Source organism: Mustela erminea, chromosome 12 (genome assembly GCF_009829155.1).
Source record: "Mustela erminea isolate mMusErm1 chromosome 12, mMusErm1.Pri, whole genome shotgun sequence".
In the NCBI taxonomy this organism is placed as follows: Eukaryota; Metazoa; Chordata; class Mammalia; order Carnivora; family Mustelidae; genus Mustela; species Mustela erminea.
Genome location: NC_045625.1, coordinates 36080763 through 36105808, shown reverse-complemented (window position 1 = coordinate 36105808; position 25046 = coordinate 36080763). Strand labels below are relative to the sequence as shown.

The following is a 25046-nucleotide window of genomic DNA, read 5'->3' as shown; positions in this document are numbered from 1 at the left end:
GATTTGCATCTAGGATATGATTTGCATAAAAGGAACAGCCCTGTTCCTTTTAAACTTATTTGAACCTTTCTTGAATTTGCCATATTATACCATAATTGTTTGCTAATCTGCAACCTTTCTTTCTCCTCTTTGTCTTGCCTATCTATGGAGAAATTGGCAACATCACCTGAGCCTTTGAAGTAATAAGAAGCTGTTTTTTACAGGCTTTTGAAGTAGCCTGCCTATGTCAGTCCCTCCTTTTCTGTTCCTCTAATACACAAATCTCGCTTAGTCCTTGGAATTCATCTGCTTTGGTAAAAACTAAAATCTTAGGTAGAATGAAATTCCAAAGTTGAAGCTGAGTGGGTGTTAATAGTGGTATCCTTAAGAAATTTATTCTTTTACACATGAAGACAGGCCCTCTACCTTTTCCACCTCCATCTGCACTGAACAGAGCAGGAGTACCCGGAAAGGACACACATGGTTCTCCTGCCCATGTTCTGTTAGGAAGCAATCCAACACAGAGAAGGAAGCTGACACTGGGCGAGTTCTCTTCCTTTAAAGCAAACAGCCAGTATATTTATTCTATTCCATTCTAAAGTCTCCCTACAAAGGAAGGGAAAACACCAGGGTACCTGGCTTCTGAATCTGGATTGTCTCCTTTTTTCTTCTGCCTTTTAAATCCATAATACCCTCAAAACCCTGATTTCAGAATTGTGTACCTCCCCTCCCATATGTTGAAATCTTAATATCTCAGAATGTAATTGTATTTGGACAGAGTGCCTTTACAGAGGTAATTATGGTAAATTGAGGTGTTTTGGATGATCTCATGTCCAATATGAATGGTGTTCGTACAGAAAGAGTTTAGGACACATATAGAAGAGCCTGTGAAGACAGAGAGCAGATGGCTATCTGAGGTGAAGAAAAGAAGCCTCAGAAGAAACCAACCTTGTTGACACCTTGATCTTGGGACTTCTAGCCTCCAGTATTGTAAGGAAGTAAATTTCTGTTGCTTAAACCACCCAGTCTGTAATGTTATGTTATGGCAGCCTTTGCAAACGAATACACCTTCAAGGTAGAAGGGGAAAGAAGATGATAGAAGAAGCTTCTGTGTCTGTCACCTGTGAAACTCTGTTTTCTGAGGTCTAGTTGGTGGGAAATGTGGTTGCCAGGCTGGTATATGGAGAACCCATGTCTTTTGTATCCGTTTACTATTAACCTTCTTATTACTAAAATGGGCTAACTGGAAATAGAATTGGGTCCTTGCAGTAGCTCAGTCTTTTTTTTTTTTTTTTTAAAGATTTTATTTATTTATTTGACAGACAGAGATCACAAGTAGGCAGAGAGGCAGGCAGGGGTGGGGGTGGGGGAAGTGGGCTCCTCACTGGCAGAGAGCCCGATGCGGGACTTGATCCCAGGACCCTGGGATCATGACCTGAGCCGAAGGCAGAGGCTTTAACCCACTGAGCCACCCAGGCGCCCCGCAGTAGCTCAGTCTTAAAACCTGAGAGAACTTGAACAAATCACTATTTTCTATTTCTCAGTCTCCTCTACTGTAAAATTAAGGATAACTGTCTTCTCTTACAGATTTCTGGTGAGATCATAGAAAATTGAAATTTTTTTAAGTGTAAAGCTCTAGATATAATTGCTTGAGAGTTAACAATAGGCCTCCTATTACCAGAAGTATTGTTTTTTGTTTTTTGTTTTTTTTAAAGATTTTATTTATCTGACAGACAGCGATCGGAGAAGCAGGTAGAGAGAGAGAGGGGGAAGCAGGCTCCCCGCTGAGCAGAGAGCCCGATGCGGGGCTCAATCCCAGGACCCTGGGATCATGACCTGAGCCGAAGGCAGAGGCTTTAACCCACTGAGCCACCCAGGCGCCCCAGAAGTATTGTTTTTCAGGGCTCACACATACCTTCCTAGCCTAGGACTAAGTGATCTGTCAGAGGTCTTGCTGCCCACAACTGGAGCCTTTGCTACTGAGTGGGAACACAGCGAAACTGCTTCTGATGGCTAAAGCAGGAAGGAGCCAGTGCCATAGGATTTCAGGTTTTTTGTTTTTTGTTTTTTTTATAAATTTTTTTTATTTTTTTATTTTTTTTATTTTTTTTAAAGATTTTATTTATTTATTTGACAGAGAGAAATTACAAGTACACTGAGAGGCAGGCAGAGAGAGAGAGAGAGAGAAGGAAGCAGGCTCCCTGCTGAGCAGAGAGCCCGATGCGGGACTCGATCCCAGGACCCTGAGATCATGACCTGAGCCGAAGGCAGCGGCTTAACCCACTGAGCCACCCAGGCGCCCCGGATTTCAGGTTTTTATAGGGATCTAGATTCCTTGGTAGCATGGGGTTCCCGGGATAACTATAAGGGTCATTCAGAGAAGGCTCTCTATTTTAGTTTAATGGTGCTTCTCTGGGGCTTGAGAGGAAAAAGTCAGTGGAATGCCTAACCCAGAGGAGTCTAGGGAAGGTGGACAAAGGCTGCCATGGGTACTGCTGGGGATATTTTCCAAGAGCTGCTTTTGTGTGCTTATGAGGAGAAATGCTTAACATTTCTTAGTGGCTTTTTTCCCCTGAAGTGTTTTGGACATGTTTATGGCCTGGATCTTGATGTTTATCAGTAGTTGGTCTTCTGTAAATCTTAGATCTGGTTCTAGGCTGTGACTGAACCCTTGTGAATTTTAAGATGTCGCATCTGTGCCTGGGATTTGGGGCAGCTTTTTTTGAAGCAATGGAGTCTTGCTGTGGTTTCTGAGGTGCATATCAAAACGTCACTGAGGAATGCCGGGATACCATTGACTTGCCTAGAGTCAGAGGAGGGTATCAGATACTGGCAGCAGGCTTAGCTCCAGCTGGCAGTGTTTTCTGGGCATAATATCAGTAAAGAGTGGTACTTAGTAAACTTTTATGTAACTGGTCTGATTGATACCTCTGTATAAAATTATAAATTACTTGTTTCTAGATAATAAAGCAGCTCTTCTTGCTTTCTCTGACTCTTGATGCTTGTTTGATCATCCACCCAATGGGAACATTTGATGATATTGCTGGGAAGGAACTTCTCCTCTGTGAGAGAAAATCCTGTTGCCAAAGTTATGCAAAAGAAGCAACTGAAAGAAAAAAAAAAAGGAGCAACTGATAAAATTATTCCCCTTTTAATCAAGCCAACCAGTAAGTGGGTACCACTGGGTGTATTGGGCTATTTCAAGACTCTTTGTTATCATTTAGGAGTTTATAGGCCACAAGGGAGATAGAAATAATTAAGTTAAATATTTTCATTTTTTTCCCCAGATACTTTCCTCAGTCTTGATTGTCATTTTTCTCTGCAGCATTCCAGGGTGTGTTTTGAAACTCCCTATTTGTAACTTCCTATTTCTGTGACTTCCATTATTCTAGATTTTCCCATTCTCTTCCTTCCTTTCTTACCTTGCCAGTCTCCTTCCCTGCTTGTCTCTTTCTACAGATTCCCCCACAGGCATTTTTTTCCATCTCAAATCTCTATTCAGCCTCTAATCCAGAATCCTTAAATGAGCAACTACTGTATATAGCTAGTATTGTGCTTGATCCTGGCTTTTGTGCTAGGTAGCCAGTCGAATTCCAGCTGGCCTTTCTTTTCTTTTTTTTTTTTAAAGATTTATTTATTTATTTATTTGACAGAGAGATCACAAGTAGACAGAGAGGCAGGCAGAGAGAGAGAGAAGCAGACTCCCTGATGAGCAGAGAGCCCAACATGGGACTCGATCCCAGGACTCCGAGATCATGACCTAAGCCGAAGGCAGCGGCTTAACCCACTGAGCCACCCAGGCGCCCCCCAGCTGGCCTTTCTAAGTAAACAATTCCCAAATCTATACCTCTAACTGTGCTTTTCCCCTTAGGTTCTATCTTTCATGTCTAATTATTTACTAGTTATTTTCACCACAATTTCCTAAAGTTTGAAACTTCCCTCCTGGGCCTATTCCTATTCTTTGTTCTCTGTTTGTATTAAAATACCATCATTCTGCTAGTCACCCACTCAAAATCATGGTGTCATTCTTCCTTCTCTCTTGCCTCCCACATTGGATCATTTGCCAGACCTTGCTCTTTTTCCTCTCCATGGTTTCTTTTATAAGTCTCTTCTCTGTTCCCTTTTGTGTTCAGGTCCTCTCTACTGCATAGTCTATAGTGTCAGCCTTCCAAAGGTTATCTTGATCTTATTTATTTGTCTTGGACTACATTGTGTATACCACTGCCAGCATTGTCTTCCTGAAAACAGAGCACTAGTCCTGGCTACCATTTATGCTCAGGGCTTGAATTAGATGTCACATATTTTGAAGCCTTCCTCAAAGTCCTGGGTAGTTAGATACTAAAATTTCTATTTTTCTATTGTATTTCATATACAGTCAGTTTTGGTGTTTATCCTATTATCCTGGAGATATGTGAGCATTTGACCCCAAGATTATGTATTTCTTAAAAGAATATATATTGTATGATTACTTTTATATTAAGTTTGGAAACAGGTCGAAGTTATCTGTGGTATCAGATTGTAGAATAGTGATTACCTTTGCAGGGCATGGGGGTCTGTTGGTAGTGACTAGATGGGAGCACAGGGGTTTCTGAAATTTGGATGATGATTAGTTCTTGATTGGGATTGTTTACATTGACATGCACTTTTCTTTCTTTCTTTTTTTTAAAAAGATTTAATTTATTTATTTATTGTGAGAGAGAGAGAGCGCACGCGCACAAGCAGGCAGAGGCAGGGAGAGAAGCAGGCTCCCTGCTGAGCAAGGAACCTGATGCGGGACTCGATCCGAGGATCCTGGGATCATGACTTGAGCCAAAGGCAGTGGCTTAACCGACTGAGCCACCCAGGCTTCCCGACATGCACTTTTTTATATGTTATAATTCAAAAAGAAGCTTACATAAAAGTTAAATAAAAATAGCATGCAGATACAAAACAGGGACTTTTTAACTTTATATCTCTAAAGCCTAGCTCCCAGCAAACTCTTAACATATATCCGAGAGTGAATGAGTGAATGAATGGAAGGTTTCTCCTTGAAAGAAAGAGAGTGAGAGCGAGAGTGAGAGGAAGGAAGGGAGGGAGGTTAATTTTTCTTTCCATTAGTAGTTAAATTATAGTCTCAACTTTTTAGTTTGACATTCATAACCACTCATGATTTAGTCCAGCCTATTTTTCTAACTTTTGTTAATCCAGAGGCCATATTATATAGTTGGAAGATGCAGGACCTTGGAATGAGCCAGCGCCAGAGTTTGAAGTATGGCTCTGCTACTTATTACCTGTGTACCCTTAGGCTTAGACAAGTTACCTTGCCTCTTTAGAAATGTAGTTTTCTTGTCTCTGAATTGGATATGGTTTGCCTCAGCAGATGGACATGGAGTAAATAAGATAATACATATATAGCAGGACCTTGCATGTTGTTGGTATTCACTAAATACTCATTTCCTTTCTTTTCCAACAACATATCTTCCTTTTTGTCCTTTTCATATCTGTGCTCATCTTGCTTCCTCTGCCCTAAGGCCTTTTCTTCTGTTCAGTTTCCACATGTCCAAATATTATTCATCCTTTAGGATCAAGCTCAGATGCCACCTCTTTGACAGAGCCTTCCTGACTCCCATCCAAACCAGAACGTTGAAAGCTGGAAATATTTCCCTCTCTCAAATTCTCCTACATTTTATCAGTGTCTCTTAAGATAAGTATTAGTCACTCAATCTAACCTTTAAAGAGTTTCTGAAAGCTGCCCTCACTCCATGCCCAAAGAAAAGGTGCTCTAATTGGGCTCTAATGATAGAGGCAGGAACTCTATCAGTTGGAATAAACTGGGGGCATGAAAAGACAGGTTGAGAAAACTGCTTTGGGCCTTTGGTATTATATGTATATTCTCCTCTTGCACTGGGAGAGATTCAGATGTCTAATCAAGAATGTGACCGAGGGGGGCACCTGGGTGGCTCAGTGGTTTAAGCCTCTGGCTTTGGCTTAGGTCATGATCTCAGAGTTCTGGGATCGAGCCCCACATCGGGCTCTCTGCTCAGTAGGGAGCCTGCTTTCCCCTCTCTCTCTGCCTGCCTTGTGATCTCTGTCAAATAAATAAATAAAATCTTAAAAAAAAAAAAAAAAGAATGTGACTGAGGAGCAAGGAGTCAAGTTGCAAACTGCTCTATCTGTATTTTGAATTGGTCTTTAGTTAAAGACGTCTTTATAGCCCAGCCTGGCTTATCAAGGTAGGAGTTATGTGGGAGTTTGAGTCTGAAGTCTTAGGAATTAAGAGTAGATAATTCCCTGGAGTTTCTTCTGTGCTTAATATGCCTTAGGGGCCTAGTACACATAGATAGAAAACAGAGTTCAAAGATATAGAGATCCTGTTCCTGGCCTTATTTTCTTGTTACTTCTGCTTTCTACTTGAATTTTCCATATCCATATCCATACGTATGCTTTAACTCCTTTGTTAGATTGCACTTGAGGTCAGGAGCTGATTAGCTCTGATACTTAATGGACAGTAAAGTTTTGCTTAAAACCATGAAACGAAGTCACACCGCAATATAAGTAATTGGTTGCAAAAGAAATGATTAACACTTGTAACAGAAAATCGAAGGAGCAAACCTTTTGAGTTAGGGTGGTCAGAAAAGTCAGAAGAGGGGCGCCTGAGTGGCTCAGTTGGTCAAGTGTCTGCCTTCAGTTCGGGTCATTATCCCAAGGTCCTGGGATCAATCTCCAAGTCAGGCTCCCTGCCTGGCTGGCAGTCTTTTCCTCCCTCTCTCTCTGCACCCCACTCCAATTTGTACTGTCTCACTTGTTTGCTTGCTATCTCTCTCAAATAAATAAATAAATAAAATCTTTTTTTTTTTTTTAAAAAAAGAGGAATTCCCAGAGGGTACTAATCAGCAATTGTTATAAAATATCAAGAAATGCCTAAGAAATAAAGTAATGTGAACTTAGAAAGATGGAAATCAAAGGGTAACTTGCTTTCTGTGTAACATTAAGTTATATGGAGATCCATGCCTCCTTATAAGTAACATTCTTGCTGTAAACAATGCAGTGAGATTTACCACCATTCCAAAATAGGCACATCCTGAAGTACAGCCATAGTGTATAAAATAGGACTTCTTGAAGTGAAAGGAAAGAGCTAAATTGTAACAAATAATTTCCCCTTATTCTGTAAGCTTCTGCTTCCCTTTGCTGGTTGTCATATTCAGGCATACTAGGAAAATGTGTTTATTTGGTCCACACCTGAGGACATTCAAACATAAATAAACAATGATGACAAGTTAGGGACAGCATTCTAGATGCCCTTGGAGCAACCTAGATCATTTTTTGTGACAGGTGAGATAAAAAGCTGTTGACTGGTTTCTCCCTAAAACATTCTTCCTTCTTGGGCTTTTGTGATATCTTTCCCTCCAAGTCCTTTTCTTATATCTGACAGCTCCTTCTTTGTTTCCTATACAGCATTTTTCCTTATCTGCTTGTCCCTTAAAACTTGGTGATTCCTAGGACTCAGTTTTCCACCTCTTTCTCTGTCCCCTAGATAATCTCAACCATGGGTTTACTCATAAACTGGTAATTCTCAAATTGCTATCTCTACCTTAGTCTTTCATGAATTCCATACTCATATATCCAGCTGCCTGTGGATCTTGTTTCCAGAATTTTCTTAGGCACCACGCGCAGTATGTTCAAACAGTACTCATTGTCTTTTCTGTCTCCTCCACCTCATCTCCTGTATATCCTTTCAGTAAATGGTACTACCAGTCACCCAAGGACAAAATCTAATACTTTTCTCCCTTGAAATATATAGTATGGATATAATAATGCCCATATCATAACATTTCCCTGTTAGGTTATAACCTACCTAAAGGCAAGGATCATATCTTTTCATTATGCCTGGTATAACACCTAGGTTACTCAGTAAGTATTCATTTATTACTTATTTAAAAAATTTTTTGGTAGAATTGTGTTAGTAATTCTCAAAGGTACTGTATTTGTTTAATGGGGATGCCATAACAAAGTACCACAGACTGGGTGGCTTAAACAACAGAAGTATATTGTCTTATATTTCTAGGTGCTAGAAATCCAAGATCAAGGTGTCAGCAGGGTTAATTCCTTCTAAGGGCTATAAAAGATAGGTATTCTTACAAATTGTCAGAAATGGTTGGGGAGTAGGAGGTAGTGTTGCAGGAGGGTAGACTAGGGAGGATGAATATTTTGCTATAAATCATGTGAGAAATAATGAAGCCTAGATGAAGGGTTGTGGAGAAGGGGACAGATTTTTTTTTTTAAGATTTTATTTATTTGACAGAGAGATAGCCAGAGAGAAAACACAAGCAGGAGGAGCAGAGAGGGAGAAGCAGACTTTCCGCTGAGCAGGGAGCCCAATGCAAGGCTCTGTCCTAGGACCCTGGGATCATGACATGAGCTGAAGGCAGATGCTTAATGACTGAGCCACCCAGGCCTCCCAGAAGGGGAAAGATTTTATAGATAGAAAGGTACAATAGATTAGACTTGGTGACATGTGATAGATGGACAGAGGGTTTTGCAGGGGATTCTGTCACTGGATGGAAAATTAGAATATAGAGGTTTTAAAGACCTTGTGTTTGAGCAGAGGTCATCTCCCTGTGTGACTGGTATGGGTGAGTTGGCAGTGTAGGACTCCAGTGCCACTGCCACCAATAGGCTTTCCCTTGGCATTCCTTGCTTTGCCAGCTAAGTCTAGCTTTCTCTCTTGACTCATCTAGTTGAGTACTTGCCTCTTTCCCCACCATGCTTCCCTGTTATTTGTCAAAAATCATTAAGAGATTTGTTTCAAGTCTTCTCTTCCCATTTGAATGTTAGCTACCTTTTTATAGTTCAGTGCTTCATACCAGATATTTTTGAATATATGGGGAACCCTCCTCTTTGAGGTCCCTTCATTGATTCCCAGGACACTTAGCATTCATATGCTAGTTAAGAACGTATTTTGAGGGGCGCCTGGGTGGCTCAGTGGGTTAAGCCGCTGCCTTCGGCTCAGGTCATGATCTCAGGGTCCTGGGATCGAGTCCCACATCGGGTTCTCTGCTCAGCGGGGGGCCTGCTTCCCTTCCTCTCTATCAGACTGCCTCTGTCTACTTGTGTTCTCTGTCTGTCAAATAAATAAATAAAATCTTAAAAAAAAAAAAAAAAAGAACGTATTTTGAAAAGCCTATGGAAGCAAGGTCTTATACCAAAAGAATTCTCCAGATTTGGGTTTACCCCAAGGTATATCTCAGAACAAGCACAAATATTTGATCAATATTAAGCCAGTTAGAATATAGCTACCTTATGGTATAAAGGGTTCATTTCTCCATGAAATTTCAAATTTTGGATTCCTATTAGAGAATCCTTCACATATGGTCTCTTGGCTTCCTTAGGGTATAGAGGTTGAGACAGGGCCAGTGTACTTTGTGGATTGTACCAAAATGTATTTAAGTAGGTACTAGTTCGGGACCAGTCTTAGTTCTAAATCTGGGAGCTGTGACTTTTGAACAGGTTTATGTGAGAGGGCAATAAACATGTGGACTCCTTCGATTATGAGTTTTTAATCATTTGGTCCTGGAATGGAAATGGGGCCATAGCCTTTGGAGGTATAGGCTAAAAACCTGTTTAACCTGGTAGTCCTGAGGAGTTTATCCCTCTAAGTTTTTGCTAATCAGGGATGGTGCTTGACCTGATTGTAGTACTGAAAATTGTCAGCAGTTTGTGACTCCTTAGGCCTGCCTTGCAGCTTGTCAGGTCTGATTTAGTCTGTGTAGCAGCTATGTGTCAGTATATCAGTAAAGTCAGCACATCTCTGCCAGGCTCATCATTTCCCTGCCAGGCTCATCACTTTCCTTGGGTGGCATGTTCCTGAGGGAAGGAGAATCACTCCCATTGCCCATCATTCTCTCTTGCATGCAATTTTGGAGTAGTTTATGGAGGGCATAATTCTAGGGGGAACAAGGAATTTTCTCAGGCACCAGAACAAACTATTTTCCTGATGAAACAGATCCTGCTTGTGTGACCCATGTCTGCCTCTCTTGTTGCTTATGGCTTTACTTAGTGGTAGAGAAGAAAAAGAGTCATGGACTTATTCTGATATAAGTCAGACTTTGGCTCCACCTATCCTTGGCATCCTTGTATGTGATTGTCAACACTGGGAGAAGAGGTAGGCACCTACTGGTTCTGACCCTACCATTTTCTGGCAGTGATACCTGGAAAGGCAGACCAGATTTGGAGCAGGCCCATTCTTTGCTTTTGGACTAGTCATATCTGGCCCAAGGGAGACTTAGATGGTTTATTATCATTTTTTAAAATATTTTATTTATTTATTTGACAGACAAAGGTCACAAATAGGCAGGGGGGGATGGGGGGGTTGGGGGGGAGCAGGCTCCCCGCTGAGCAGAAGGCCTGCTATGGGGCTCGATCCCAGGACCCTGAGATCATGACCTGAGCTGAAGGCAGAGGCTTAACCCACTGAGCCACCCAGGTGCCCCAACTTCAATGGTTTATATAAAAGGGGAGAATTGTAGTTGGTGAGCCCCTCCTCCAGTATCCCTGTGACTCCACTCAGATGCTTTAACCAAGGATGAATTTTGTGTGCCAGGTGGTCTTCTGACTAACCCACCCATTTGGTTCCCCTTTAGAGCTCCTGCAGCTCTGAACCTTCCCACAACTCTGCGTGAGTGTCAGTGTCTCATGTTGAATTTCCATCTTGACTCATCTATCTCTAGGCGAAGATCCCTGCAAAGATTTAAATTGGGAACCAGACCTTGAGAATGTCTGTTCAGAGCATTTCACAGCTTCTGGATAAATGCCTTTTCCTTCTTAACCCAATCTGTTTTTCCAGTTCTGCCCAGCTAGCTCTTGAAAAGCCCTGCTTTGAGGAAGCTTCCCAACTGAGGTGGGTGCTTATGCTATTTCCTACCCCTAAAAGCACCCCTATCCTTTTAGCCTGCCTAGGATTCCTGAGAGCCGAATCCACTGTGACAGGGAGGCTGTATTGTTACTCATATGGCTCAGGAAACAGAAAGTATGTGTTTATCCCAAAAGGCTAGTCCACAGAAGAGGTCTAACTAACTGTCCTTTGGTCATAGGATATCTGGCAGTCTATGGGCCCTGTTGATTGGTAGAAGGAGCCTGCTTTTTTTTTTTTTTTTTTTTTTTTTAAAAAAAAAAAACAAAAAAAACAAGAGCTTGTACTGACAGCTGTTTACCACTTTCCCACTTACTCTCCGTAGTTTTGCTGAAATATGGGAAGGTGGAAAGATGTAAAGGTAATTTATGGTCAAAGCCATATGAACTCTCTTGTGAAGTTTGAAGACCATAACTAGAGGTTGCAAATTTGTTATGTCTTCTGTTGTAAACATGTCTTCTCCTGTCTGAACCTTTATTTTCCTGGAAAACCCAAGTTGATTTTGAAGATGAGCTGAACGTGTTTGAATAGGCAACTAGATAAGACAGGGTCACATTAACCTCAGGTATAACATCTAAAGCCTCAGCCAGGTCCTGGAGCCACTGGTGGATGAGGCAGGAAGAAATGGGTTTTTTAGTCAGTGTCCTAGCTCTGAAGATCATTCCTACTCTTGAGAGTTTGAGCTTCTCAGAATAGGAAGCCCACACCCAAACCTGATAATGACAGCCATTCTCTGGGCTCTTTATGAGTGGGAGGGAATTCTGATTTAATCAGTCTTCCCTGTATTTCTTGTTTTAAATCCTTTGCCTCTTTCTTCTGGCTGAAATATGGGAAGCTCCTCAGTAAATTGGCTGTGGCTTCCACTGAAATTTGACACTTTTCAAGTGATTTTTTTTTTCTGTATTTAGATGTGGTTATAGTTGCACTGTCAGTCCTTATCTCTTCTGTCATCCAGCCAGCTCCCGACTGGGTTAGGAGGTATTTGCTCTGCTGTTAGTGTTGGCTGCATAATGAGGTAGATGGTTAAGAAATGGGTTGTTTAACATCTCTTGGAGTCTAAATTTTCTTCCTGGGTTGAGGGGGAAGCAATGTTATTGGAAAAAGGCAGTAGGGAGGCAAATGTTGGCTCTGGAATCAGCATTTTCTCCTCAGGATCTTGGATAAGCCAAGGAAATCTTTCTTCATTTAAAAGCTTATTTTATCTACCATATAGGGCTGCCTGTTCTGCAGTGACAGTTTCTCGGGTGGCCCCCATAGACTGACTTCCTGATTCCTGGCTAACAAAGGCCATGTTTGATTATGGACTGTCATGAAGAACGTTGCAGGACAGCAGAATGTTGAGAGCCTGGCTTGGACATGCTGGGTGAATCAGTTTTGTCCACCTTCCTTTGGCCTGAAGAAGAAAAGGGCCTTCTTATTTAATCAGGCTCAGAGGAGGTAGAATAGGAATGGCTTCACTGGATTATTACTGGTTAATTGGAGCTTTATACTGAAAAGAATTCTGAGTTTCTTTGGACTCAAACAGTGTTTTTCCTGTCTTGTGGGTACAGAGTGGAAAGGAGTATTGTATATTTGATGTATTTGGCATTTTATGCTCCATGGCTTCAAGGATTTCTGGCTTATGTTTGGCATTATGTTGCAATGAACAACTTGAGTGCTCTTTGAAGATAAGGACATTCAATTTCCTGATGAGTCCTAAGTAGAATTGTTGAGTTATTAGAAATTAGGGCCACGTGAGAGCCACCTGACTAGCAGCTCTCGAGATGGGGCTGCCATTGGCAAAGAGGAACTGCAAAATTTGGGATCATGAAACTGGGGCCTTGAATCTTAATAGCTTAGTCAATGTGATTTCACTTTAGTCTACTTAGTTCCAAATTCTGGATCCCAAAACAATCTGTGGTCCAGACTTCTGCAGTAGAGGGTCTACCTCAGCCCAACCAGCTTCCCGTGCTTCTCCCTAATCATTGCCTTGGCATAGCCTAAGGGAGTTCCTGTTTTCCAGTTGGTTATTTTGCTGTGGCTGTTCAGGAAGAACTGGACTAGGTATCCACTCTGAGAGCATAGTGCTATTTGATGTTAACTGATCTTGGGTACTTAACCTGTTTTCCAGCTTTGCCAAATGCAGAAAACAGATTATATATAGCAAAAACAAAAGCCCCAAAACAACCAAATAATCAAAAAAAAACCTACAGTTTGTTTCAGTAGAAGGCAAGATTTGCTTTGTATTGTGCTCTTGCAATTTCTTGCTGTATTCTGTCTTCTCTCTGAGACTGGGAGCTCCTCAAAGTATATAGGTCTTTGGTCCTATGTCTCTTTATATCTGATAGCCCAGGCATGAGAGAGGTAGATAGGCAGGGGAAAAGAAAGGAGGCGGGGGTGAAGAATGAGAGAAAGAAATGGGGGAGGGGAGAGAGTAAGATCTATATTTAGCGAGAGGGAGAGACACTCACCAAGGGTGTGTGAGTGAGCTTGCTGGCGAGGTTTGTGTGTGCGTGAGTGTTCTGGGAAAGGGGGTGTGTGCGCCAGGAACGTGTGAGGAGGGCTGGTGCCCTATGGGAGGTTGCAGGCAGGAAGCAGCTGGAGAGGAGGAGGAGCAGCAGCAGGAGCAGTAGCTGCCCTGCTTTCTGTCTCAGTCTCAAAAGCCTGGAATCGATTGGGTTAGAATTCCACATCCAATTGAAGTTTGGCTGCTATTGCCTTCAGCAGGGCCGGTCATCAGAGTCCCCCTCAGCAGAAGTCTGGACCAGATTGGATTCCTAGATTTGTAGCCAGCGAGACTCCTGCCCAGCCTTTCACTGAGGGGATTTCTCTGCTGGGCATTGTTCCTATCATCAACTTTGCACCGTGGAGCCAGCCAGCTGGTGCAACTGAGAATAATAGCTCCTTGGCTCTGTTTGTCCGTTGGGCAAGCAGCCATGCTGTGGCTTAGAAAGTTCATCCTGTGGCTTTTCTGTTAAACCGAGGAGTGCTCCTGAACGGATTTCCTCTTAAAGACAGCACTTGCATTCTAAAACTTGAGAATTTGTGATTTTAATTTTTTTTTTCCTTTTCATTTCCTTAACTCTTATTTTGATTGCAGCAGCAAGGTAAGTGGTATCGAGTGTATGACTGACTCTGAACGACAAGCAGGGACAAAAGCAAAGCATTTGTGGGTGGAATACAGAGTAGCTACATTAATTACATAACTGCTTGAGCCAACTTGCTGGTGGGGGTCATTAAAATGGGTGAAAAATAGCATACTCAGCACTGGGGTAGAATTTTCATGTGCATGTGTTTATATGCTGATAATCTGACCATCGGTTCTTCCTTGGTACTCTCCTGTATGTATATAAATAACTTAGCCACCCTTCTGAATGTGTGCATACTTACATACAAATAATCTGTTTCTCCCTTCTGATATGTCCGTATGTTTATAAACTGACCATTCCTTTCCTGTGTGTACACACATAATAGAAACTCATTCAACTCATTCATTAATTTTAAATGAATATACACAGGCCATATCTCCCTCCATGTGCATACATAGATATAATCTCTTTATTTCATGCATGTGTATATATACTTGGGTAACTTTCCTCTTCTGGTATATGCCTTTGTATATTAAGAAACCCTACTATTTTTCCAGTGTGTGAGTGTGTGTGTATACTATTCTGTGTGATGTATTAATTTTTTCCTCGCATGTGTACATATGCCATATAGACAGAAAAGTCATCTTGAGTTTTCTCGGTCTTGAGTGTATACACTATGCATAATAATCTGTCCATTTGCATCATGTGTGTGTGATAAAAATAGCACTAACTTTATAGATTGAAGATCCCCTTTCAAATCCTAACTACTCAGTGACCTTGGTCAAGTCATTTAACCTCTCTGAGCTAATTTTTCTCATTTATGAAATAAGAAGAATCTTCCTTCCTGCCTCATAGGGTTATGATGATAATATGTCATGGTAAAATAGGAGTCATGTGAGCTGTAAAATTCTAAACAAATATAATTTTACTATTATTACATGTCCCTTTAGTGTGAGTTGTATAGGATAGCCTTTGACTCAGCTGCACTGAGATTGTGCTCTTGTCTAAGAGGTCTGTAAGTCTTCCCTGCAGAGGGGTAGCTTTTATCGAAGTAATTAGATTTAACCCGTAGTTTTGCCCAGAGTATTCAAAAAAAGCTACCTATTGCTACAGAGTGTCTAGAAGGGGTTAGATTGAGAGAAAGAAAAGGTCTCATCCTCTGTAGTTTTGGGCCTTATTCTTTGTAGCCTTGAGGATTGAACCTGTCGCAAAATGGAAATATACTAGCTCCAGCTGGGATCAAAGTGAGAAGGTGAAAAGATGAGTAAAAGAACAGAGCATTCTGCTGCCCCTGAGATGGCAACCAGCCATCTGTGTCGGGTTTTGAAGGCTCTATACAGTGTCCCCTTTCTCAGCCTTCTAGACTTGTGTGTCCAATATGGTAGCCACCGGCCACATGTGGTAGAGTACTTGGCAGGCAGGCTAGTCTCAATTGAGATGTGCGGCAAATGTAAGATATATACCAGAATTCAAGGATTCAGTATGAAAAAAGATGAATAATTTTTAAATATTGATTGCATGTTGAAATGATTAATATTTTGGATAATGAATTATATAAAATATATTAAATTGTACCTTTTAAAAAAACTTTTTATGTGACTGCTAGAAATATTTAAATTACATAATGTGGCTCACATTATGTTTCTAATGGACAGTGCTGTTCTAGACCTGTCATCCAGCACAAGGATTGGGGTAGCTCTTCCAGCTGGAAGGGCAAGTGGAAGCCCCATGATAGCAGCTCTGGGGATGGTAGGAACCATGGCACAGCTGCTGCTACTACCTTCTTTATTTGTCCTGCACGAGTCCTCAGGAAAATTTAAGTGTATTTGAGGAGAGGTTTCCAACTTAGTTTTTACAATAAAAAGGGGTTGTAAGCCATCAATCTAGAAGTAAACCTAGAACTCGAAGCCACGTATTGTTATGGCAACAAAAGTGAATTAGAATTTAGGAGACTAGACTATTGCAGTTCTACCATTCCTCATTTATTCTTTCCATGGCACTGAGTTCTCACTGTGTGCCAGGCCATATGCTTGGCATAGTAGTGCCCTGTGCTAGGCATTGGGAATTAAAAAACAAAGCATAGCTTCCTGTGTAATGGAATTCATGTCCACTCTGGGTCCTTAAGCAAGAACCTCCCCTTTAGGGGTCTGCCAAAGTAAAACAGATTAACAACAACAAGGGTGTCATTTTAGGTCATGGGTTTAAACTTGGGTAATAGAGCTTCTGAGGATCTAGAGTAGCTGCCTAGCCTATAAAGACTTACACATTTAAAATTTAGAAGAACACTGTGATATCTAAATACAACTCCTCCATAAGCTAGATCACAAGGTAGTATGAGATTCCAGGTCTAGTATTCTATCAAAGACTCTTTCAACTCTAAACTTTTCTGATTTGGTGTTCTGATTCCTTTTATTCAATGGCAAGATTTTGTTTGTTTGTTTGTTTGTTTTGAGCACTATACATGCCAGGTACTGTTCTAGGTGCAGGGAATATAGTAATGACCAAAACAAAGTTCCTGCTTACATTCCAGAATAGAGAGGTGGTTAGAGAGATAGATCATATATTTGTTTGTTTGTTTATTGCCTATCAGGTAGGTGGTAGTAAGTTCTTTGAAGAAATTATAGCAGAGTAAGGAGATAGAGAATGTGGGTTTTTTTGTTGGGAGGGGCTAGTATTCAGGGGCTAACTAGATTCCTGCTCACATGTCTTCTTCAGTCTACTCATGAGAACCATGAAGTAGTAAGGAAAAAAGATTATAATGCATGCTTCAGAAAAAAAAATGCTGTGACATTTGTTAAAGACGTTAAGGCAGACTATATTCAAGGTGATTATTACATTGGGGTATTATAATGGGGAGAGAGATTGAGCCCAGCTCTGAATATAAGGAGAAGTGAGAATTTATAGTCAGGGAGCAGGTGGAGGGTCTGTGGATCAAAATTACTAAGAGGAAACATCAAGGGTAGGGTGAAGTCTGGCTAAACTGACTTGACATGAGTTTTGCTAGAGGGAGGCCAATGTGGTGGATAAGGAATTTGGTCAGATACCAAAATGAAGAGTGTTCATAAGCTGAGCCAGCAGGATTCTTGGCAAAAGTGGACTAAACAGAGCTCAAAATCAGGGGCCTAGTCAGAAAGAGGACTTAGAGCAACCAGACTCAGATTTGGTCAAAGAGAGAGTCTTTGTCATCAATATCTGATTCTGGGTGCATATGTATTTGTTTCAGGGTTGGTTATATTCCGTGGTATAGTAAACCTGGTACTGCTGACAGGGAGCCCTGGACAGGGTAAGAATATCCAGTTCTTGTGACTGGTGTTCTTTCCTCATTTTGTGGTCTTGATATGCTAACCCTCTGAAGGCTGCATCCTTCCTCATGCTACTTTATGTTACCCGAAGTTCTGTCTCCCCTTTTGGATATAATGCTTGAGGTTTTCTTTCCTTTACCATGTCTAGCTTCTGGTGTGTAAATGGGGTTCCTCCTAATGCTGATGAGGAGGAATGGCAAGTCCTAGGAACTGTAGTACCTAGTTTGATCTAGGGCATTCTTTATTCCTGTTAGCTAATGTCACTCTTCATGCCATGTGACTCTGACCACTTTCTCTGACAATCTTTGTAAACATTGATTCTTTCCCAAAGATTAACATCCTAAAAGAACTCCTTCCTGTTAGAGCCCTAGAAATCCATTCCTCCCACCTTGTTAGCCATACAGTGTAATTGGTAAATGGCCCAGGAATGATCTGACCTCTGTAGAAGTGGTGTGCGGAGGTATGTTCAGAGTTCCTGGCTTTCTGTCTTCTGGGCTTGTTTCACCCAGAATGAGAGGCTGCTTGATAATATGTACAGAGAGTTCTGCCCTATTCCCAGAGATCCCCAGTTGGTCCTCCCAGCCAATATTTGGGTCAGAAGCAATTTTACAAGGAATACTCCCATTGCTAATCACATTTATTTGATGTCAGAGAAAGACACAAAAAGAATCAGCCATTTCAGAAAATAGAGGGATTTTTTTCCTCTTGACTTTTTTTTGGTAGTCTGGTGCTGATGTGATTTAAGGGTCTATTCCCTGCCATAGTTCTCAACTTTCCATCTTTGAAGTTTACTCCTTTGGATCAATACATTTTGTTTTGATATGTTCTCTTTTCAGACAGTTATCCCTTGAATGGGCTGCCTTATTTTCCCCAGCTTCAGGCATTCCTTAGGAAAAGATAGCAGAAAGGTGTGGCCATTTTTGAGAGTGTATGTATGAAATTTGGAGGGTTGACTAGAAGCTAATAGAGCAGGGCAGAATGAGAGCACTGGATACCTTGAAGGAATCCAGAGGGTCAGCTTTGAGCTGGGTGGACTCCAATGCCTCATCCCGTTACAGTTAAATATTACTTCTCCATGGCTTTCCCTGTCCAGGTTTTGCTGGGCCTCTCACTGTCTTCTCATTCCCCATCCCTGGAATTAAATGCTTATTATTTATGACTTATTACAACTTTGGTTAAAACATGTTTCACTTAATTTTGTGATTGTATATGCGCCTATTTCCCTCTCTGAACCTTGATATATTAGGATGCAGGGACAGTGTCTTATATCCCTGGCACAAAGCTTAGTGCCTGACAAATCAGTTGAATGATTCAGAGATCAAACTGTCCTCACTCTTTAGCCCTTGTTATTTCATTCCTGTGGACACTAGTAACAAAGAGAGGCTCAGAGGGAGGTGGACTTGACTTGGGCTTTCTGGTTCCTGGTATCTTATTGGGTTCTGAGCCAAGTGACTGGTTGATTCTCTGGACATTACATTGAACTCTGTCCCCTGCTTCAAAACCTAAATATCTGGATGGCTGAATGGTGCCTTTAGGGAACCCATATCCCCAGGAGGTGATTCTTAGGTTCATCTAGGGGCAGTGGTTATAACTCATAAGAAGTTTTGGGGGGGAGTTTGTTTGTTTGTTTGATATGGAAGCAAGCTCTTTCTTTGAGGCTGGGAGAAGTTGCTATAGTTGGAAATTTCCTATTTGTTAGTAACATAGGAAACCAGGCAGCTTTACCTTTAGTCCTTCAGGAGGCTTTAGGAAAGGACTCTGAACACAGTGGCTGTGCCATTTGCCCCCTGTATGGCTAGCCAGCCAGTGTTGAAGGCACTGTACTCTCAGAGGGGACACTTGGCAAGTCTGTCCAGAAGTTAAGCCAAGCCTATCTGGAGTATTGATCTGAAAAGCAGAAATAGGCCTGCAGTTAACCTGACTTGCACTGAAGCAGCAGGAGAATCAGATTCACTTTTGCTCTGGAAAAGCTGCCTTCTCTGGACCAAAGTGGGGTTAGTCTCTTGGAAGACCTGGCAATGAGTTCTGGGCCTCATCAGCATCAGAAAGGAAAAGTTTGCCTTCTCTAGCTGTTTGCCCCTTTCTCATGCTTTCAGACTGCCTGAGGGAGCATGGCAAGCCTCTTGTCACCTGAATGAATTGTTGGGAACTGTTTTGCCCTTTTTTTAATCTTAAGAAACAACTTCTAGAAGAAAACAGGATTAAGAAAGGATGACACACTCCAGTGGTATGGTTCCAAGCAGTGCTGCAGACTGTTAAAAGACACTGGGAAAGATAGGGGTTTTGGGGTTAGATAGAAATCATGGTTGACTCAATTCATACCCTTTTATAGGTGGTCGCATGGTTGGCAACATTTCTGTGACTGTCTTCCCCACCTTATAGATGAGGATACTAAAGAACAGAGAAGTCAAGGGTTTAATCCAAGGTCACTGATTAAGCAAGACCTGAATTTAAGTCTTTTTTTTTTTTTTTTGCGAATAACATCAATCATTAATTATTTATTTCCTAATTAACACTTTGCTTTCTTTCTTTTTTTTTTTTTTTAAATTTTTTATTTTTTATAAACATATGTTTTTATCCCCAGGGGTACAGGTCTGTGAATCACCAGGTTTACACACTGCACAGCACTCACCAAAGCACATACCCTCCCCAATGTCCATAATCCCACCCCCTTCTCCCAAACACCCTCCCCCCAGCAACCCTCAGTTTGTTTTGTGAGATTAAGAGTCACTTATGGTTTGTCTCCCTCCCAATCCCATCTTGTTTCATTTATTCTTCTCCTACCCACTTAAGCCCCCATGTTGCATAGTAGCACTTGCTCATGGCTTCACATGGTCGTATGCGGACCTTCCATCTTGGTTTAGTAAACAGTCTTTCTCTTTGAGACAAACTGGAAAGGCTGATTACCAGTTCCAGCCCTTATCAGACCAGTGACCTTGTTCAAAGCTAATACTAGGTGCCAAGACAAAAATCAGGTGAACCTAGAACTTGCACAGTTGGGGCTGGGGTTGAGGGAAAGAGAAGGGTGGCTTTGGAAATACAGTTGTGCACTTGTGGAAGGAGAGAAGGAATAATTTGACCAGTCAGTCCTAGAACTGGGAGCTTTGCTGTCTAGGCAGTTAGGCACTAAGCCCAAGACCCAGCAGTTCTGATTGTGCACATGGAGTGTCTTCTCTCTATCTCCCTCTCTGACACAGATTATACTGAGTTGGCCAGTTAGGGGTGTGGCTGATCCTGGCCCCTTGAGACATAGGAGTAAAGCAACAATGCTAAAAAAGCAGTGATTGGGCCTTGGCAGTACCTCACAGAATGGGTAGCATTTTTAGGTGAGGAGTTCTAAATGAAGTAGAGTTTTTAGAAGAACCACAGAGTAGAAGGGAAGACGTGAAAGGAGAATTAATCTTGTTTCTTGGTTTCTAGTCTCTTGACCTGGTTAATTCCAGTGAAAGGGGTTAGCTTAATCTTTATCCCAAATCTTATAACTCTTGCTTCTGATTCTTCCTATGAAGGGAAAGCACAGCATTTTTAACTTTTAAGCACAGAAACTGTAGATAGTAGCCCTTCCTGAAAATGAATTGCTGTGGGAGCTTTCAGCTTGTGCTCTTCACAGGCAGTTTTCCCCTTTTAGGGGGAAACCAATTTTACCTCTCCCAGGGTAACCGAGTAGAACCAGTTTTACCTCTCCCAGGGTAACCAAGTAGAACCAGAAAGTATTGGCAGTCCCATGCAGTCCTGGACTCCTAGCTTTTCCCTTTGTACTTTCTACTCTGCTCCTTCCCTACACTCTACATGATCCCAGTAAAAAGGAAAAGAATACCAGCCCCATGTAAGGTAATAGTCATCTTTACCTTTGTAGTCGTCACTTGTAGTTTAGGGTATGGGGCAAGACTGGTGGCAGGCTAGCTTCACCTTTTTGAAGGATAGCAAAGTATCCTCAAGCTCTCTGTGATATAACCAGTTCCCCACGTGTCCCATGCATTGTTCTTTCCAGGCCATTTGGAGGGCCAGAGTAATCCTCTGTTACACCACGGTACTCTAGGAGTACCCTGGTGCTCTGAAGGAGGTCTTAGATCGAATGCATGGTAGAGGAGAAAAGCCAAACCTGTGTGTTGATTAGGCTGCACCAAGCACTTGGGGACTATTAAATGGAGTTCAGGATTCCAGACTGTCCCTGAGCTTCCTTCATCCCTAGCTGACCCACCATATGTGTGTCTTTGGCCACATGCCCCACTAGATCCAAACATGCTTAATGCACCTGAGTCTGGAAAATGATTTTTGCCTATGCCATGCCATGCCACCTTGTTCCAGAATTTTTAGAAAACATTTTTTTTTTTTTTGCCCTCCAAGTTTGAAATAATTGCCATGGTCTTTTTTTCCAAATAAAAGATAGCTGTCTCTATAAACACAGGCAGGAACCAACCTTGGAATTGCTAAGTTTTCAGCAAAACATCCAACTGGGAAAACAAACATTCCATGTCTTGTCTCTGTCTTTCACTGTGTATGTAATTTGAGCTTTGGTAGTTAAGCATCTATTTGTTCATTCCTGAATCAGACCCTAGTGTTGTATTTTGTAAAGATTCAGTCACTCATTGACCTTACCCACCTACTTCCCAGGAGTTTGTCTTAATTTTAATGGCTTTGAGTACTTGCCCAGAACACAAGGAGTTGATACATCAATACTCTGATGGGAAGCCAAGAAAAGAGAAGTGAGTGCCTACAGCCTTGAAGGCCAGCAGTGGGAGACAGGTCAGGGTTGGCTTCTACAGTCTTAGAAGGTAACGTTCTTATTCCTGCTTGACAGCTTGATTCAGATTAAAAGTATCCTGCTGCTTTCTGACCTGAGTGCACTATTTTCCTTTTTCACTAGCTGCAGGATAAGAGTCAAGCCAGAATCCAGGGCATGTACCGGGTTTGGAGACTACACATGGGATCATTCCAGACAGTACTGTGGGCTAAGCCCAAGGCATCAGCCAGCCATAATTGCTAGAAATAGACTGAAAAGAGCAGGGCAGTATATTGTCTTCCAAGACAATCTCTGTTAAGCACCCTGACCTGAAAGAGGAAGAAGCAGAGAATCCCTCATACCCTGAGGGAGAAAATGAAACGATTGTTGCAAGAGTCAGAGGAAGAAATCATGGTCACCTTGGGACCCTCTTCCAGGCTTTCTCCAGATAAGGCTAAGTCAGAGACTATGTGTGGCATCAAGAGCAAGTCCTCAGGCCCTATTGAATCCTTACCAGAGGATAGCTCCCTGCTCCCTCACTGTGGCTCAGCAGCCTCAACCATTGGTGGGGATAGAGATGGGGGCCTGGCTCAGCATTGCAGCTTTGAGCAGCAGACCGGCAGCCAGTTTCCTCTGGGCTCCACTCCATGTGCTTTAGGATCTGGCTCTCAGGACCTCTTGTCTGTCAGCATAAGCACAAGCTGTCAAGAGCCCTCAGAAAGGAATCAGGCCAAGTCCCTTTTGTCCAGAGGCCTTCACCAAGGCTGCAGCTGTGAACAGAGAGAGCCTTTGGGGGATGTAGTAGACTATATAATCAGAGAGCTACAAGGCATCAGCCGTCTCCAAACTGAAATTGCTGAGCTGCAGCAGCACTTGAGCCAAGTCCGGGGTTCAGTGGATGAAGTGTCTAGCTGTGTAGACTCGGTTCTGAGTGGAATAGAAGGCTTGCAGGTAGGCAGCAGCAACCTGGCCAAGGTGTGTGGCGGGGAAACGGCCCAGGAACCCCATTTGGACAGCCCTGGTGAAGAAGCCATTCTGTATCTGTATGGACTTCCTGAGCAAGACGGGGAAAATACCATGGAGCTGGTACACAGCTTTCTGGCCATGCACCTCTGTGTTAATGGCATGCAGTGCAACAGGTACATCAAAGAGGCTTACAGGGCAGGCAAAGCCCCAGCTCCCAGGCCTGCTGTTGTGAAACTTGCCCATCTAGAGCATAGAGACTTCATCTTGCAGAAATCCATCCTTTTGCAGAGTGTGGGGGTCCGAATTGCCACCAAAGAAGAACCAAGCTGGCCACAGTGCTATAAGAATCCTCAAAAGGAGTCTCTTTCATTTTTGCAACAACTTCAGGATCATAATGCAAATTCTTTAAACAAGCATGAACCACTTCTTCAGATGGAAACAGGGGACCCAGGACCCATAACAGGAGCATGTCAAATGAGGGCTCAGAATCAACACAGAGAACCTCAAACCCCTGAGCAGCAAGGCCTTTGCTTTCTCACAAAGCCAAGTGATGTATCTAAGCCAGGAGATGAAGTTAAAGGAACATCAGGAGCCTCCCAAGTTACCAGTGGCAGTTGTGGTGAGCTGACAGGGAGAGAAGCTTCTGAGGAACCTTCTCCAGTGTTAATCTCAGAAGAGGAGGGTTCTTGGAAACCACAGGTTTTCAAACAGTCCAGCCAAGGATTTGAAACGTGTAGTGTAGCAAAAAGAGAAAACAACTGCAGCAGTGAGACTGGCAGCTGCCTGTCGCTGTCTGGGTTGCTGAAGACAGAGGACAAGCTCCTGGCCTGTGAAGCTGGGCTTGATATTCTGAGCTCCAAGCAGCTAGAGGACCTTTTAACAGACAAGTCCAAAAGATTTGCAACTCTAAGCCATGACCACATGATGGAGGAAATCATCATAGGGCCTGAGACTTTCAGTGACATGGTTCATATTGACTTGAATGAAGAGGAGGAACATGCTACTCGGGTCCTTAAAGATGTCTTTGAAAAGTCATCTTGTGGCTTGGTTGGTTTGCAGGAGGATGAAGATGTTGAAATTAAGTTTTACAAAAGCAAACTGGGCCGAGCAATTCACCACTTTCGTTCAGCTCTGCAGGGCGTGTTTCAGAAACTGGAAAATAGTGGGTCAATCAGTCCTGAGGACCTGGAAAGCAATGAGAGCGGTTCTCAGTCGGAGAACAGTGATAGACTTCTTGGAATAGTGGGTTCAGAGGGAGCCCAAGATTTCTCGGTGGAGAGCCCTGGGAGTCAGGAGAGTGAGAGCTTGCTCAGTGTGGTCTCTGGTGGAGTGGGCACCTCTACACAGAGAGACCAAACCTTTCAGGATCCCAGCAACTTCTCTCTTGCTTCTAACGCCTCGCCTGTTGCATATTCATTACCAGGTTTTGCTCTGGCTCCATGTCTGGGAGGTGAAACGTGTTCCAGGCCTGAATCTCCCAAGCAGGGCATACTAAGCCTAGAGCAAGTGTGTGCAGAGACCATCTACCTCAACAAGTGCATCAACAATTTCAAAAATGTTCTGAGAGAGAAAAGACTGAGGCAGAAAAAACTTTTGCATGAGCTAGTACAGAAGGCAAAGAATATCTCAGTAGAAGACATACACTCAGGTATTCTAAATCTATATTTAATGGGGTCACAGCTGGCTGGGTATGGCCTCTATCAAGCTAGTCTGAGACCCACCTTGGTGATGAGTTTCACAAGGTGATGGGGGAGGACCACAGCTTAAATTAGTCTAAATTACTCGAATACAGATTTTAAGCTAATCCTTGTGGGAAATGGAGTGTAAGAGGGTTCTAAAGCAACAGGAAAGGAGTTCCTGTCTGTAGGAAGCTTCCAGCGTATTGGGGAGTTGAAGGTAGCTTTAGAAACTACCTTTCCAAAAAGGGAGGAACATGTAGACAGTAGTTTACAGCTGCAGGTCCTTTAGGATATGCCACTGTAAAGTAGGTATGGTGTAGGAGGCAGGAATGGGCATATTGCTCACAGGCACTGGAGGGGCTGATGAAATCCTACACTGCATTTTGAAATTATTCTAAATGGGTTTCTTGCTGAGATAAGATTGTCATCTCCCTAGCAGCT

At 42.4% G+C, this 25046-nt stretch overlaps 1 protein-coding gene across 17 annotated transcripts in view; it reads left to right on the top strand.

Moving 5' to 3' along the window:
* The window catches only part of UNC13B (unc-13 homolog B), a 233267-nt gene that overhangs the window by 158310 nt on the left and 49911 nt on the right, over positions 1-25046 (top strand). For 3 of the 17 annotated variants that reach the window (XM_032308007.1, XM_032308010.1, XM_032308008.1), the window contains exon 1: positions 22336-24574. The exons of 11 other annotated variants lie outside the window; for them this stretch is intronic. In XM_032308007.1, coding sequence (XP_032163898.1) covers positions 22336-24574 — 2239 coding nt within the window. Of the gene's footprint in view, positions 1-13168; positions 13954-21851; positions 24575-25046 lie in introns of those variants that run through there. 3 more of the 17 variants (XM_032308006.1, XM_032308005.1, XM_032308009.1) reach the window with 3 other exon arrangements.